This window comes from Catharus ustulatus, chromosome 26 (genome assembly GCF_009819885.2).
Source record: "Catharus ustulatus isolate bCatUst1 chromosome 26, bCatUst1.pri.v2, whole genome shotgun sequence".
NCBI lineage: Eukaryota > Metazoa > Chordata > Aves > Passeriformes > Turdidae > Catharus > Catharus ustulatus.
This window is the reverse complement of record NC_046246.1, coordinates 3,906,307-3,923,167: the sequence shown is the minus strand read 5'-3', so window position 1 is coordinate 3,923,167 and position 16,861 is coordinate 3,906,307. Positions and strand designations below refer to the sequence as shown.

At 58.6% G+C, this 16,861-nt stretch overlaps 2 protein-coding genes across 3 annotated transcripts; one reads left to right on the top strand and one right to left on the bottom strand.

The window, feature by feature from the left end:
• Positions 1 to 2,727: 2,727 nt before the first annotated feature.
• On the bottom strand, positions 2,728 to 8,106 carry TRAPPC3 (trafficking protein particle complex subunit 3). 2 transcript variants are annotated; one of them, XM_033080969.2, is made up of 6 exons: positions 8,021 to 8,106; positions 6,503 to 6,550; positions 5,481 to 5,578; positions 5,212 to 5,311; positions 4,770 to 4,952; positions 2,728 to 4,314 (listed from the first exon to the last, which is right to left on the bottom strand). In XM_033080969.2, exons 1-6 carry the CDS (start codon positions 8,060 to 8,062, stop codon positions 4,195 to 4,197), a joined length of 591 nt encoding a protein of 196 aa, XP_032936860.1. In that variant the 5' UTR covers positions 8,063 to 8,106; the 3' UTR covers positions 2,728 to 4,194. The 2 variants fall into 2 exon arrangements, with proteins under 2 accessions (XP_032936860.1, XP_032936861.1); XM_033080970.2 differs by lacking the exon at positions 6,503 to 6,550.
• Positions 8,107 to 10,450: 2,344 nt separating this feature from the next.
• Positions 10,451 to 14,350, top strand: LOC117007450 (beta-xylosidase/alpha-L-arabinofuranosidase 2-like). Its single transcript, XM_033080653.1, has 14 exons — positions 10,451 to 10,685; positions 10,753 to 10,913; positions 11,010 to 11,169; positions 11,312 to 11,482; positions 11,563 to 11,654; positions 11,740 to 11,897; positions 11,982 to 12,085; positions 12,180 to 12,404; positions 12,513 to 12,598; positions 12,784 to 12,920; positions 13,082 to 13,171; positions 13,285 to 13,493; positions 13,626 to 13,832; positions 13,951 to 14,350. Exons 1-14 carry the CDS (start codon positions 10,467 to 10,469, stop codon positions 14,236 to 14,238), a joined length of 2,307 nt encoding a protein of 768 aa, XP_032936544.1. The 5' UTR covers positions 10,451 to 10,466; the 3' UTR covers positions 14,239 to 14,350.
• Positions 14,351 to 16,861: the final 2,511 nt, after the last annotated feature.

Genomic DNA, 16,861 nt, shown 5'->3' with positions numbered 1-16,861 from the left:
ACAAAACAATAAAAGAGGAACAATGGAGCTTCCTTCCCGTCACCCCAAATACCAAACGCCACCAGAATGTGGCTCAGCTCCGAGCGGGGCTGCTCCTGTGTCCCCTGACCCGAGGGAGGAACTGCAGACATCTCCTCCTCTTCCTCGCCCTGGCAAGGGATGCTGTGCGAGGGCGGATGCCAAGGAGCATCGCCAAAGGGCTGCCCTGACCCGGCGCTGCTGCCAGAGGCATTCCCAGCTTTGGAAGCTGCGTTTGGGTCAGGCCAGGGGGGTGCAGCGCGGCCGTGCCTTGCGAGAGGATTTTGTCAGCTGCCTGCGCTTCCAGGGTAGCCAAACACGTGTTGCAGCCGGCCCAGGGGCCCGGGAAGGGTTATAAAACATCCAGATACCCAAACTCGCCCGATCATTATCAGCCAGAGAACAGGTTCTCATGGATTTGGTGCCTGTGCAGTGCCAAGCGCGGGGAGATGCTCAGACAGGCTGGCCACAGCTGGGCATGGAGGGGTGCTGGATCTGCACCTGAGTGGTACCCACACCCTGAATATGCCACAGCTGGATGTGGCAGGTGCTTAGGGACATGGGGCCAGAGCCCCCTGAGGGGCTGGTACCCTCCTGCCCTGCTGCCTCCACCCACACCTCGGCTGCTTGGGGGCACCGTGCCAACCCTGCCAACAAGCCCCATAGCCGGTGCACAAGCCCTTGTGGGTGAGACATCCTCTGCACGGCCTCTGTGAGTGCCCTGGCCAAGCACATCTGGCTGAAAGCTGTGGGAGCTGCCCCAGCAATGAGGACACCAGCCCGGAAACACTTCTTTCCCAGAGAGATTCTCTTGTCCCATCCAGGATCCCATCCTGGCACCATCCCTGCCCCTTCAGCTAGTGCTGGATTCTGGAGTCTGGACAGTGCCCAGGGATGTCACTCACGCTGTTTTGGGTGACAGGAGCGGGGCTGGGAGCTCTGCTTCCCACTGGACAGTAGAGAAAGGACCACCTGGCTCATGACTGGTGCAAGAGGGGGGAGTGTGGCTCGGGCTCTCCACCAGCCAGGAGCAGCAGCCAGGTTGCCCAGGTTTTCCAACACTGGCCAGGTTGTCCTCCCACTGAGGACATAAACTGGTTTAAACCCTCACCCTGGACCCTGTGAGTCACACATTGACTTTCAGCTCCTGGCAGCATGCTCCATCAGGACACCAGCCAATGTCCCACTTTTCCTGCAGGAGTCCCACCTCTGCAGGCACTCCACCAACCAGAGTTCTTGCAGCCTGCTTCTGTGAGAGCCTGGGATGTGGTTGGGACACGGTGTTGTGGCCAATGCCACCGTGGGGTGCTGGTGAGGGCACAGGACTGGATGGGGGGCTCACCCCAGGCCCCAGGATCCCACAGCATCGCTCTCCCGCACCGCTCCCACCCCATGTCCCACGTCCCCCCCTCCTTGACTTGTTGCTATTGTCATCTCCAATATCACGCAGGGATGTGAGAGGCTGGAAGTCGCCTCTTTTCCTGCCAGGTTAAATCGCTCACCAGGAATGTCTATTATTCCCACAAGTCAACTTTCCCCTCCGCGGTATGTGTCAGGGGTCAGGGCTGGCACCACATGAAAGCGACGGGTATTCAATAACCCAGAGCCGTGGAAAGGCTTCAGTCCAAGCCCAGCCACGTTGGGGTTTATTGATGCAGATGCCTTTCCCCATTTGTTTCCTATAAACAGCACATGGTAATATTTAGTAGGTTTCAAACAGAGCTTTTTGCATATTCTCCCTGGTCTGCAGCGAGCTGCTCAGTAGTAGACAGTTTTAATTTACTTAATGCAATTTCTGCTTTTTGTTCTTCCAGAAGGTCTGGGCTGGTTTTGACCCTGTCGCCCCAGCAAATTACTGCAATTCCCAAGGGACTGGGAGCAGGAGTCCGGGATTCACTCTCTGCAGGGGTGAGGACAAGGGATCTCACTCTCCCCAGACCCTCTGGGACACAGCCTCAGGAGCCGGGTGCGTGCTGGGGCTGTTTGGGGCCGCCCTGGCTGGCTCCTGCTCCTGGCCAGGCCGGCAGCACGTGGTGCACGCCAGCTCAAGAGAAAAAAAACTCTATTGCAAAAGCTGCCACTTCCCCATCCTCGGGACTGGTAGAGGTTGGACACAGCCCTGGGCGCTCGGGATGGAGCGTGACTGCAGGGTGACCCCAGAGCAGGGAATGCCTGTGAGCATGGAGCAGAGATCCCACCACAGCAGGGCTCCTGGGGAGCACTTACACAAGAAAGAGAGGCATGAACTGCTCCTGGAGAGCAGCCGCTGCTGTTCCTTGTCTCCCCGCTCCTGGCAGCTGCACTACACGGCTGATGCCATGGAACAGCACAGTGCTGGCAGCAGAGGAGGCTCAGATGCCTCTCCAGGTGATTTTTTGCCACTGCAAATGCCCACAGAGAGTCTTGGCTCTGCAGCAGCTGCTTTGGGCTGGCAACAGAGTCCCAGCACCGAGCACACAGTGGATTCACAGAGCCCAAGACAGCCGCACTGAGTGTCTGCCCTCAGTCCCTCCGTCTGGGCAGGTTCCTCCAGGCAGCAGCTCCCAGGCCTGCCAGCAGCCAGGAATTCTTGGTGCAGTGCTGCCGTCACCCTGCCAGCCCTGGGCACCTTGTCACCACTGTCACCTTGCCAGCCTCAGGGGTTGGGCCCCTGCTGCCACTCCCCACCAGCACCCACCACCAGAACATAGGCAAGAGGAGACCAAAGGATTGACACGGCGGTTCTTTTAATGCAATTGCTTCTAAAATGCAGCTTTAAAGTGACTTGGAATGGTCAACAATGAGAAAAAAGGGATGGTTTTGAGCTCTGCAATGTAACCATGTGGCACCTCTGCCACCAACACCCACCTGCCACTGCTGGGCCACCACCACACCTCTGACTGCTCTTACAGCCACTCATTGTCCCTTCGCAGGGCACATGTCACCCAGGGCATCCAAAGGGACTCTTAGGGGCCAAAAAAAGGACAGGGCGAGCCATCCAGTGCCAGATGACCCAACATTCCTCCAGAAAAGCCAAGAAACAGCAGCAAGCAGTGGGCTGCTCCCTCTCACCTCACATTCGGGCATCAACCAACACAAATTGTGGAGCTCACAAAGACCTCAAGGGGCTGTGCCTTCATGCTATGTAAAGTGATTTGGGACTCCAAGGCCTGACTGTGTTCTCTGGCTCTGGGTGGCAGAGGAAGCTGATGTTCCAATCTCTTGCTTTTTGTTATCTAATATTTCTTTATGTATTAATTTTTCAGAGCAGAAAGTGCCACATGCCAAATAGCTGGGAAATTCTGCTGTAGCCTGAACACCAGTGAGAACATTGCCTTCACACCATGCAGCCTTTACATCCCCCAAAAGCAGAACAGAGCCTGAAATGTCTTTAACACCTCCCAGGCCTCAGCCTGAGTGTGGTTCTCATTCCATGACTCCCCATGCAGCCCTGGGCTGTGCCCACTGTGGACCACCAATGCCATTTTACCCCACTCCTTCTCCATGTAAAATAGTTCCTACTGCTCCACTGGAGTTTGATCTCATCCCCTCCCGAGAGGGGAGTGTTGAGGCTTCTGGAAAGGCCATGGGACTCCCAGATTTCTGTGTGCCACAGCCCCTTGAGCAGAGCAGCCCTCACCCTGGTCCCAGCACTCCAACAGCTCTCCCCAGTCACCCCTTTGGATCAACCCTGCATTTGCCAGTGATTTCAGAACCAAGTGCAGGAAGCCAGTTTGATCTACAGAAACACTACACACATCTCCAAATGGATTTTTAACACCTCATTTAAGGAAGGACAGGGTTTAGCAGGAAATCAGTGGGCTCTTGTAGCTTGGTCTCCAATTCTGGCCATCCAACACCAATGCAGATGCAAAGAGACTGGAGCTCTCCTGGAGTCTGAGCAGTTGTTCTCACACAACCCAGGTCACAATTGGAAACTGAGCATAGGAAGCCTCCAGGGGAAGGGAAAAGGACAGCACCTGATGAAAAAGCTTCAGAATGAACCTGGGAAATAAACATCAACCAGACAACTGTCTTCTACAGAGGATGGAAGTGAAAGTAGAAGAAAATAACATCTGAGACAGTCAGTGAGTCAGTCTGAGTGTGCAGGGGCAGGAGATCCCTGTGGATTTGTGAGGAAAGCTAATGGCCAAACCCAGCTGGTCCCTCCAGTCCCCACGGAGATGGGGCTGTGGCTCACTCTTCCCCAGCTGGAAGGTTGTCTTCAATCCTCCTGATGAACTTCATCCGGATTTCTGTGACGCTGTCGCCCTTCAGCGTGTCCTGGACAAACTTCACATCGACAGCCATCTGCACCTAAGTGAGGGAACAGAGAGCAGCTGGTAACTCCCTCTTCACAGCAGCTTCTCCAGGGACTGAATGATCCCAGAGCATCAGCTTAAGGGCTCTAAGGGCGTGACATGACATATAGTGTTCTACACAATCCTAAATTTGAGACACAGCTGTTCTCTTGTCCCAACCAATTCCCAGCTAAGGCTCACAGCAGCTGCAGAGTGAGGATTTTGGAGCTTCATACAAACTCAGGGAGATGAAAGTGCTTGAACTTAGGTCATGAGTTGAAGGGGCTCAGGCACCTCCTCTGCCACACATGACAGCAGCCAAGTGCTCCTCCTGCAGCTCTGCGCTTCCCCTGGGAATGCATTTCAAATCCAAAGGAAATCCAGAAGTCACAAACCTGGACCAGAATTCCAGTATCTCCTGATACCTGCCTATCCATACACTCATCCCAAGGGAAGAGAGTTGTGGCTCACCATTTCCAGGGCACCTCGCAGCACCCCACAGAGCAGGTTGGAGTAGATGAGGGTTGAGTGGTTGTCAGGGAGCTCCACAAAGTCCACCAGGGGGTTGTTTTCTAAGATCAGGGAGAACTCGTCGCCCCCAGGACTCCAGTTGGTGATGCTTGGAGTGATGCCCAGGTACATCTTAAATGCAATCTGTTGTGGCAGACAGGAGGAACAAGAACAGGTGAGGCAACAGCACAGCTTTGATCTTTGTAGAATTACTCAAGGGGTTTGAAAATATCGTGTCTTTCTTCCAGTTCCCACCAGCCAGCAGTACTTGCGCTGAAGTTTGTTTTTTTTCCCACCCCAAAATCTTCATCAAACTCTCAGAACAGTCCTGTGAGTAGCAAATATTCCAACCTCACATGCAAAACCCCCCAAAAATCTGACAAAGCTGTGCTTGGACATTTACCTTTGCAATAACATCAGCAGTTTCACGGAAATCGTGGCATCTTCCAACATTGGAACGGGCCAGGAAGTCCTCGATGAGCCGGACACCGATGTTGTAACCCCTGTGAAAGGACCAGAGCAACATCTTTAGAAAGACAACAGATATTTATTAAAGTCTAATCTGAGAAATGTCTCAGCCTGCCAGGATTTTGCTCCTGGAGCAGCACACAGGGATGTGATCCTGCTGTGATCCCAGCTCCCACACAGCTCTGGCACGGCAGGTCCACTCACATTTTGTCCAGCTGCTTGTTGACATCATCGTCGTTCTCGTAGTCCTTGCAGAGCTGGGTCACCAGGGCACCGTAGGTCAGTGTGAACAGCTCTGAGTTCTGCACACAGGAAAAGGGATTCACCCAACAGAACCCACCCAGGCTCTGCTGCCTCTGTGTCCAGCGCCGCCCTCGGCACGGAGAGGGGAACGGGGACCTGCTGTCTCAAAGGAATCTGGTGCTTAACAAGGAGAGATCCCAGATCCAATTCTGGCAACAACTTCATTCTCCTCGGAGCAGGGCTTGGAGGAATCTGGTCTACTGGAAGGTGCCCCTGCCCTTGGCAAGGAACTAGATGAGTTTTAAGATTCCTTTCAACCCAAACCATTCTGGGATTTTGGGATTAGCTGGAGGTGCCAGGGCCTTGAATTTACCTCCACCACTGGCCTAGAGTTGAGATCTGACTCAAACTCTTCCCTCTGTTTCACGAACATATTACAAGCAGGCAGTGCCCATTAGGCTCCAGCTCTGGTCCTTCCAACAGGCTCAAAATGCTCCTCCAGTCAGAGATTTACGAAATTCTGTACCAAGAAAAAGGACTCATCTGGTCCTAGAAAGTTGTCCAGGCACAGAATTTGCTCACAGATTGAAATCATCTCCTCAGACCCAGAATAGGCTCAGGAAGGACAAACCCAGGCCAGCTCAGCACTCAGGTGCTGTGCACATCCACTCTGGGACTGGCCAGGACCAAAGTCATTCATGTTTTCTTTGCACAATTGTCAGATTTGCAGAAAATTTGTGAAAAAAAGGAAAAGTTCTCCTCTCCCATCCACCACCTTCAAACCTCACACTTAAATGATGACAAAGAGCATTTTTGGGAGCCATTAAGCCAGACCAGTGATTAATGAGGTCATTACAGGCTGCAGAACAAAACTCTGCAAAAGGAAGTGTCTTGGGGAACAAACAAACCCCCAGCATTGGTTTCTGCTGTCAGTTTTGGCATGCAGAGGGATCACAGGGGCTGACCTGGGATCTGTCACCTACCATGAGCTGCAGAGAGGCAGAAGGTGAAATGAATGGCAAATACCAATACTAGAGAATGAAAGCAGCAGCAGGCAGGGAGGGAAAAGAGACAAGATCAGAGTTAAGTGACAACACAGATCACCATAAGTTCACACAAAGCCACAGCAAACACACAGAGGAAACACCCCCAAACAAATAGAAATTGGGTTTGTAGAGGACACAAGGAATTCCACCTTGTCTTGTTCCTGGATTAGGAAAAAAAATCTTCCCTGTGAGGGTGGTGAGGCCCTGGAACAGGGTGCCCAGAGAAGCTGCGGCTGTCCCTGCTTCCCTGGAAGTGTCCAAGGCCAGGCTGGATGGGGTTTGGAACAACCCGGGATAGTGGGAGGTGTCCCTGCTCAGGCAGGGAGTGGAATGGGATGAACTTTAGGGCTTCAGGTAAGAAAAAAACAGCCAGGCTGGCTGGAGCTATTGCTCCACTTTGGATCTAAAGAACTGACACACTCTTTGAGGGTTTTATTTAAAAATTTGCTTTCCTCTCGGAAAACTAAAGGTTGGGCAATTCACATCACCAGAAGGACAAGGTGGAAGTTCCTTTGGCTCAGCTGGAGTCAGAGACTTGGCAGAGAATTTAACAGACATGCAGAACAGGTAGTGCTGGTTTTGAGGGTTTCAGTTGTTTTAGTAAAGATAGAGGTGGAGAGGGGATGGGGATGGGGATGGATGGAGGGAATCCAGCTGTCCCCAGCCAGAGGTGCTGTCACCATGTGAGGCCATGGCAGTGTCACCTGCCACCATCAGCCCCAACACACCCAGAGCTGATCTCACTTATTGCTGAGATACTGTTATTAAATGCAACTTAAGCTGTTACAATAAGGCAAACTCCCAAATTCAGATTTGGACAATTTTTCTTTAGTTTTCAGCTCATCTGATGGAATTGAACATCTGATGGAATTGAAGTGCCCAAAGCTTTCCCAGTATTTTTATTATTTGACACAGCAGAGCAGTGTACAGTCTTCACATTATGCATCAATGGCTATGGAAGTGTCAGAACTCCAGTAAATGAACACAATTCTTCACATAATCGTTGAATTTAAGGAGCTGAATCCCTAGAAAAGAATCCCCTGGGGCGTGGAGAGGCAGGAGGAAGCAGCTAAGCCCGACTCAGCCCCTCCTCGCGGCCAAAGAGGGAAAAAAAATCCCAGGTTTTATTTTTTTATTACTTATTTTGCATTAAAAAATAATGAATTCGACCTGGTTTCACCCAGCATTCGAGCTCAGCTCTGGAGCTTTGGGCTCCATCTCTCAGTTCCCGATACAGCCGGGCTGATAACGCGGAATGTGCTGGAGAGGGGAAGCGAGACAGGCCAGGGAAGCGTTCTGGGTGCGAACTTCCCATAAACGAGAGCGCCCGGTGCCGCTGACGGCTGCCCGGCCCCGCCGCACCGGGCGCTGCGGGCTGGGCCCGAACACCGCCGCCCCCGGCCGGTTCCCCGGGTGCCCCACGCCATGCGCTCGCCGCGCTGACCCCGCCGTTACCATTTTCTTGCTCTCGGTGCCGCGCCCGCCCTGCCGCGACATCGTGTCCGCCCGGCCCGGCCCGGCCGCTCCGTCCGCCGCGGGGCACCAAGGGACCCCGGGGCGCCGCGGGGCACCACGGGACACGTAGTCCCCGCCGCGCCGCCGTCCGTACCCCGCCCGACCGGCTGAACTACAAATCCCTGAGTGCATCGCGCGCCCACATGGTGCGCCTGTCTCGCATCACGTGATCGCCAGGCACCGACCAATCCCGGCGTGTAGTGGGGTCAGGTGACGGCCGCGGTCGCCGCCAGGGGGCGCTACCGCCCGCCGCAACTGTGGCGGTGCCGCCGTCGAGGCCGCGCTGGGCCCGGCCCGGCACCGCCGCTGCCCCGGCCTCAAATCCCCGGCTGTCCGCCGGCACCGTGCGGCCCCTGCCCGGCGGGTGACGGAATGGTGTCCCCGTGCTGCTCCCTACAGTCGGTCCCGGTGCTGTCGGTTTCCTGCGGGCGTCCCCGTTACCCCCCAGCCCCGGCTGGTGTTGCCGGGTCAATAACTCCTCGTGAGCCGTCGGCAGAGCAAGGGTCTCGCCGTGGGAAAGGGCCTTTCCCGGTGTACCTGGGCTGGGCTCCTGCTCCCACCTTGGTCCCACACTGCCACCTTGGAAACGGAGTAGACTCGGAATATCTTGAGCTGGAAGCAACCCACAAAGATCCAGTCCAGCTCCTGATCCTGCACAGGGCACCCCAACAATCCCACCATATGCCTGAGAGCATTGTGTGAACACTCCTTGAGCTCTGCCAGGGCCAGACCCTGGGGAGATTGTTTCTGTGCCTTCCTTGCCCATCTCCAGGGGCTTAGCAGAGGCTGATTCCTGGGGAAAGGGCAGCTGGTGTCTGTGGGTGGATGAAGCAAGCCCTGTGCTGGCAGGATTGGGCAGGCTCAGGGCTTTAGACTGCAGCTCAGTGTGGAACACAAGCAGGTTTCCACCCTGTGAGGCCTGCAAATGGCCCTGCAAAAACAGGGCAAAGGTGTCATGGAAACCAGCCTGGCTTGGGGCTGCAGGAACTGCAGGGAATATTCTCTGGAATAACCCAGCCTACCTTAATGCTCCCCAAGCCAGCATGCACCCCAGTGCACCAAGTTCTGCTCCCAGACAGACTGTGCCTGGCGTTGGTTACTTATTTATTTAATCTCCTGTTGTTTATTTATTTATCCCATTATGTCCCTCTCCCAGACTTGTCACTGAGTGAATGCTGAGCCTTGACCCGGTTGGGGTGGTGTGCTGGGGGCAAGGCATGCTCTGGGCACAGGGAGACTCCCCCACTCGTGCTGGCTGCTCAGGAATCCAGCAGCTGGGAGCTGGCTCGCTGTCACGGCCGAGCAGGAGCGTGGGGACCAGCCGGGCTGCGGTGACCTGCTGGCATTGCCTTACATGGCTGCATCCCCAGGACACCGCCAGCTGCGAGGCACCGGGCCTGGCACTGGGGCGTGGTGTGGTCGTCCCGGGCTGGGGGGCTGCCAGCAGCACCTCCATTGTGCCAGTGAGCTGATGGGATGGATGTCTGTGCTCCCCGTCACCAGCTCTGCAGTGCCAGGTCCTCTCCTGCTCAGAGTCCCAACTACTACCTCGTGCTCTCTGCCACAGTGGCTCCATTGTGCTGGTGACCGATGGAGATCACTGAATTCTAGAACGCTCTGGGACCATGAATCCTAAAACACAAGGATCATGGAGTCCAGCTCCTAGCCCTGCAAAGGACACTCCAACAATCTCATCATGTTTCTGAAAGCATTGTCCAAACGCTCCTGGAGCTGTGGCAGCCTTGGAGCTGTGACCATTCCCAGGCTGGGGAGCCTGATCGGTGCCCAGCATCCTCTGGGGGAAGAATCTTTCCCTAATATTCATTGTAAGAATACTGTGTCCCTGGTCACCGCAGTGTCCCTCCGTGCTGAGCTGGAGGGCACGAGTGGCACATACGGTACCCGTGTCCAGCCATAAGACCCAGCGGGTGAGCACACGGAGATCCCTCCCGGGTGGAGCCGTTACTGCTGCCCGGCCCCGCTGCAGCCGACGGCACCGAGAGCCGGTCTGACGGCGCCGGGCGGCTCTGCCTGTTCACGCCCGCACACGGGAGATGCTCCGAGAGACGGGTGGAACCGAAACGCCGCGACCTGTCCCCACGGCGGGGCCGGGCTGCGCGGGGCTCGGGGCTCGCCGCCCCTCGAATACAGACCGCGGTGCACGGGGTGAATCTCGCAAATCGGCCCGGAGGACGGCAGGGACCCGGCAGAACTCCGGGCCCCCTATACCCGACCCGTCCTAGCGCGCTCCGCCCCGTTCGGTGAGCTCAGGACAAACTGCAGCGCGCTCCGCCCCGCCGCGCCCACCGCGGGGGCTTCGCAGCGCCGGGGCTGGGCCGGGCCGGGCCGAGTCATGCTGTGCAGATCCCGGGAGCCTGGCCGGGCCATGCCGCGCGGATCGCGGGGGCCGAGCCGTGCCGTGCTGCGCGGGGCTCTCCCAGCAGCGGCGCTGGGTCTGCGGGTCCTGGTGCTGAGCGCGGCGCTGGGCGCGGGGGCGGTCCGGACTCAGCCGCCCCCCTTCCCTTTCTGGGACCCCTCGCTGCCCTGGCACCGCCGCCTCGACGACCTGCTGGGCCGGCTGAGCCCCGCCGAGCTGGTGCTGCAGGTGAGGGGGCGGTGGGACCCCCTCGGGGGCCCCGCGGATCTCCCCGCTCAGCGCCGCTGCCCTGCAGGTAGCGAGGGGGGGAGCGATGGGGAACGGTCCCGCGCCCCCCATCCCGAGGTTGGGCATCGCGCCCTACAACTGGAACACGGAGTGTCTGCGGGGCGACAGCGAGGCACCCGGATGGGCCACGGCTTTCCCGCAGGCGTTGGGGCTTGCAGCCGCCTTTAGGTACCAGCACCGGGAACCGGGGATGTGGGATGAGACCTTGTGAGACAGGTCTCGCCTTGCCTACGCCGCCCTGACACCCCTGTGCTGTCCCCACAGCCCCGAGCTCATCTACCGTGTGGCCAACGCCACGGCCACCGAGGTGAGAGCAAAGCACAACAGCTTTGCTGCTGCCGGCCGCTACAGTGACCACACCGGGCTCAGCTGCTTCAGCCCTGTCCTGAACATCATGAGGCACCCACTGTGGGGGAGGAACCAGGTGCCAGCTTGGGCGGGTGATCCCTCGCTGGGATTGGGCCACAAAGGACTGTGGCTGACCAGTTGGATATGGCCATGGCTTGCTGAGATGTGGGGATGTGGGGCCGGGGCTCCCAGAGGTGACTCACCTGTGCCCCGGACAGGAGACCTATGGGGAGGACCCATTCCTGAGTGGGGAGCTGGCCCGCAGCTTTGTGCAGGGGCTGCAGGGCCAGCACCCCCGTTATGTCAAGGCCAGCGCTGGCTGCAAACACTTCAGTGTGCACGGAGGCCCTGAGAACATCCCCGTCTCCAGGCTAAGCTTTGATGCCAAGGTGAGCACAGCGGGGCAGGGGGTGTTAAGAGGGCAAGGGACACTCCAGGTGCTGACCCCACTCTGCCGTGGTGCTTGCAGGTGCTGGAGCGGGACTGGCGCATGACCTTCCTGCCCCAGTTCCAGGAGTGTGTGCGTGCTGGCTCCTACAGCTTCATGTGCAGCTACAACAGGTGTGGAGCGTGGCCACGAGGGCCGGGCTGCCCTGGGCATGGCCAGCGCCCCGCTGTTCTGGCTGCCCCATCCCCTCTCCAACAGGATCAATGGCGTTCCCGCCTGTGCCAACAAGAAACTGCTGACGGACATCCTGCGTGGCGAGTGGGGGTTTGATGGGTATGTGGTGAGCGACGAAGGGGCTGTGGAGCTCATCATGCTGGGGCACCACTACACACACAGCTTCCTGGAGACAGCGATTGGTGAGCTCACGGGCTGGGCATGGGGTCAGCCCCCAGGCATCGCGTAGCCATGATGGGAGTTCTCCCTTCTCCCTGGTGTGGCAGCCTCGGTGAATGCTGGATGCAACCTGGAGCTCTCCTATGGCATGAGGAACAACGTCTTCATGCACATCCCCCAGGCTCTGGCCATGGGCAACATCACGCTGCAGGTGAGCTGAGGGGAGTGGGACCAGGGGTGTGAGCAGAGAGCCTGGGCTGTCCCTGCCAAGCACAACTGAGCTGTTTGGGTCGGGATCTCTACAGATGCTACGTGACCGAGTCCGGCCCCTCTTCTACACACGGATGCGGCTGGGGGAGTTTGACCCCCCAGACATGAACCCCTACAGCTCCCTGGACCTGAGTGTGGTGCAGAGCCCTGAGCACCGCAACCTCTCACTGGAAGCTGCTGTCAAGAGCTTTGTGCTGCTGAAGAATGTGCGGGGGACACTGCCCTTGCGGGCCCGGGACCTGTCCGGCCAGCACCTCGCGGTGAGCCCCTGCAATGTGGTGGGCAGGGTGATATGCTGGCTCCACACCCATGGCACACAGGTGTCACAGGGCTGCTGGTGCCCACCCTCACCCATCTGCCCTCTGCAGGTTGTGGGTCCCTTTGCTGACAATCCCCGGGTACTGTTTGGGGACTATGCACCAGTGCCAGAGCCTCAGTACATCTACACTCCCCGGTGAGACAGCATGGTCCCACCTCATGTCCCCTTCTCCTGGTCACTGTTTCCCTCTTCGGGGCACTATCCAGGGCTGCTGCTGGAGCTTCTTGGCCCTTGGCTGGTGGCCAGGGCAAGAGGGCTGTGCCATTGTGCCTGACCCTGGACACAGCTGCCCCTGTATCCTCTGCTCTCCCCTGGTGCAGGAGGGGGCTGGAGATGCTTGGAGCCAATGTCAGCTTCACAGCGGGCTGCAGGGAGCCACGGTGCCAGCAGTACTCACGGGCAGAGCTGGTGAGGGTGGTGGAGGCAGCTGATGTGGTGCTGGTCTGCCTGGGGACAGGTAGGTGGGAGTGGGAGGGCACTGGGTGGGCACTGCCAGGGGAAGGGGAGTGATCTGGGGGAGAGGAGGTGCCCATGAGCTTCCTTTGAGGCGGTCAGTGCCCCTCTGCCCTGTCTGCCCACAGGGGTGTAAGGGGCTCTCCCTTGGCTGTCCCCACCCAGGGATAGATGTGGAGACAGAAGCAAAAGACCGGAGTGACCTGTCCCTGCCGGGGCACCAACTGGAACTGCTGCAGGATGCTGTGCAGGCAGGTAGGGGCTCTGTGGGACCTCAACCCGCCCAGGTGTTCCCCATCCATGGGACACCCCAGGGCCGTCCCAGCAGTGCCACTACAGGGCTCTCAGTGACAGGCACCTCCCTACAGCTGCTGGGCGTCCCGTCATTCTGCTGCTATTCAACGCGGGGCCCCTGGATGTGAGCTGGGCACAGGCACATGACAGTGTGGGGGCCATCCTGGCCTGCTTCTTCCCTGCCCAGGCCACCGGCCTGGCCATTGCCAGGGTCCTGCTGGGTGAGGCGGGGGCCAGCCCGGCTGGCCGGCTCCCAGCCACCTGGCCTGCAGGCATGCACCAGGTAAGGCCAGGCTGGTGGTCACACCCTTAGCCGTTCCCTGCCTTGGTGGCTGGAGCAGCTGTGGGATGCAGGGCTGGTTCTTGCCTGTGCCTGCCCAGCCCTGCTCTGTTCCACTGGCCCCTTGTCCCACAGGTGCCACCGATGGAGAACTACACCATGGAGGGACGGACATACCGATACTATGGGCACGAGGCCCCGCTCTACCCTTTTGGGTATGGGCTGTCCTACACCACCTTCCGCTATCGGGACCTGGTGCTGAGCCCCCCAGTGATTCCCATCTGTGCCAACCTCTCTGTGTCTGTGGTGCTGGAGAACACGGGGCTGTGGGACAGCGAGGAGGTGGGCACAGCTCTCTGAGCTCTGCACAGCTCTGCACTGAGCTGGCTGTACAGGGTACAGATGTGCCCGACTCCCTGCTGTGGAGTCCCACTGTGCTGACTCCCATCCCTCTGCCCAGGTGGTGCAGCTGTACCTGCGCTGGGAGCAGTCATCCGTGCCGGTGCCCCGCTGGCAGCTGGTGGCTTTCCGCCGTGTGGCTGTGCTGGCTGGCCAGGAGGCCAAGCTGTCTTTCCAGGTGCTGGCAGAGCAGCGAGCGGTCTGGGTGCAGGACTGGCGCCTGGAGCCCGGCACCTTTACCCTCTTTGCTGGTGGGCAGCAGCCTGGCCAGAAGACGCGGGCGCCATCGGAGGTGCTGAGCGCACAGTTCAGTGTCACCGGCACGGCCCGGCCCTTACGCGGGTGTTAGTGGCAGCGGTGGCCGCGAGGTGCTGGCAGAGGGAAAGGGTTGTGAGATACTCCATGTGCTGTGGGCAGTGTGGTGCTTCTCTGCCCTGCAATAAAGTGCTGGTGCTCCGTGGAAGTTGTGTGGGATCTCCCCTCCATCCTCTCTCCACGCTGTGCTTGTCCTGCTCAGTGTTTTCACCCTCTTCCCATCGCTGTCCCACCCTGAGGCGCTGCTGCAGCCCCACATCCTGCCTGTGCCCCACACCGGCCATGGGGCAGCGGCCGCCCGGACCCGCTGTGTGCTGCGACCACACATGCCTGCGCCTCCCGCTCTATTTATAGCTGCTGGGCTGCTCCAGCACATTCCCTGTGCCGAGGGAGCAGGTGACTGGCAGCCCTGGGAGGCTCGGGAGGGCAGGGGCTGGCCCTTCTCCTTCCCAGGCAGGATCCAGGGAGTGGGCAGGATGTTGCAGGGAAGGGGGCAGAGATGCAGTGGCTGGAATGACCAAACGCTGCGCTGACCCGAGGGACAGATCCAACCTTGCAGCAGCTCGGGGGCTGTGGAACGGCACTGGGATGTGATTCCGGCAGCAGTGCTGGCGGGGAGCCGGAGCTGGGCAGGAACTCCTCCGGATGGTGTTGGAAGACTGTGATCTCCTCCAGCCCTGAGGCCGGAGGCCAAGGTGGGGGTGGCGGGGAGCACGTGGGGCTGCCCAGGCCTGACCCCATGACATCAGGACACTAATTACAGATGCGGCTTGGGATAATTACAGAGCAGGCACGAGCTGTGGCAGGGCAGGGCACAGCCTGCTGTGGCTCAGCCCATTGCTAGCCCATTTGTCAGACACCCACAGGGGATTGTCCTGCAGCAGCCAGGATTTGCCATGGGCCGTGGTGTAGCCCCATGGCAAGATGCTGGGGGTCTGGTTGTTATCCTGACATGCTGCCGGTGATGGGTACCTATTGCATCCATCCACCTCAGGACAGGACACAGGGACAGACACTTGTCCCCAGGATCCTGTCGGGTCATTGCCCACGGCTAATGGGAGTCAACTGGAGTGTTTTGGGGACAGGGATTCAGACCAGCCCTTGCAGGCAGCATGTCACAGAGCAGCAGGTTGGGAGGAGCCTGGGGCAAAGTCCTGGGGCTGAGGAGAGAGGTGGGAGCACAGGGATAGGGAGCAGGTGGAAATGGGTGGGATGGGGTGTCCCACATGGTACTTTGCTCAGAGGTGCTGGTGGGGTTTGTTTGCCATCCTTATCCCTGTTTGCTCCCAGACTCGCACAGTGTCAGCTCCTGCTGGGCAGGGCTGAGCTGTGGCTGTAGTTATCCTTTGACTTGGGGGTGCAGGCCCCTTTGGGTCCCTACAATCGGTGTCAGAGCCAGGTGTTGGGCCTCGGGGTGGAGCCCCCTGCCCAGACTGACCCAACAGAGCCATGGCAGTGCTGCACCCCATGCTGCAGGGCTGAGGAGCACAGGGAGTGCTGGGGCATGCAGCAGCCAGGGCTGGGTGCTGTGCTCATCATGAGCTCATCGGATTTTCCATCAACTCAGGGAGGGCAGCTGTTCCCAGCACCATGGGAATGGCGGGGCTGGACCCAGGAACCCCAACAGAGCGGGGCTCTGCCTGCAGCAGAGTGATTGATCAATCTCTGCTTATATAAGCCCATCGACTTGGGCTGGCATGGCATTCATGAGCCCTCTCATGTTGCACTGTTGGAGCACGGCCACAGGCCCTGTACACCCCTGGTTGCCTCTTCCTCACCATGCCCCCTGCTCCAGACTGACCCCACTGTGGGGAGAGGGACCATGGATGGGGCTGGATCCAGCACCAGGCTGTCCCAGAGCCTTGAGATGCTCATCTGCTCCAGGTGATGCTGTGGGACCCACAGGCAAAGAGTCTTTGGAAGCCACACATAGTCACCCTCAGAACATGTCATGGAGTGGCTCCAGTCCTGCTCTGCCAGATCCCTTGTGTGCCATGGAAATACAGGGCTGGGGGGCTGTTTGCAGCCCCTTGGAGGCTCAGACATGCAACAATGTGAGTGGGTCTGTTCCCCTATCCCATCCCAGGGCATATCCTGGCTTTGTGAGTTTGCTGGACATTGCACTCTGTGCCATCCTCCTGGGATGCCCAGCTCCCAGAGCTGAGGCTTGGCCATGCAGCATTCCCTGGTGGGAAGTCAGCTGACAGGTGAGTTCTGACTGTGAGTTTCAGGAAGCCTCTGCTCTGTCTGAGCCAGGTGAGAGGGTGCAAGACTGGAGGCTGTAGGAGGATGATGACTTTAGGGTGATTTGGGGGGTAGGGCTACCCCTGCAGCATGACAGAGTGGGGCCACCCTGTCTGCTGAGGAGCTCCCCATCCGAGTCAGGGGAATGCAATTCCAAGGGAAAGGGCTGGGATTTCGGTAGACCTGTTTGCCTGGTAGGTGAGGGAGAATGAGTAGCAGGGGATCTCCCGGCCTGCGATGACATCATCCCCAAACCAGGCATCTCTGATGGGTGCTGCCCGCAGAAAACTAACTTTGTTCATGCACACACCCAGAGCCGGGCACTCTGCGGGATGCCTGGAGCAGGCTGGCCACGTGGTGGACAAGGACATGTCCCTGCCTCCCGGTGCCCCTGCAGAGCCTGGAGCTGTGTT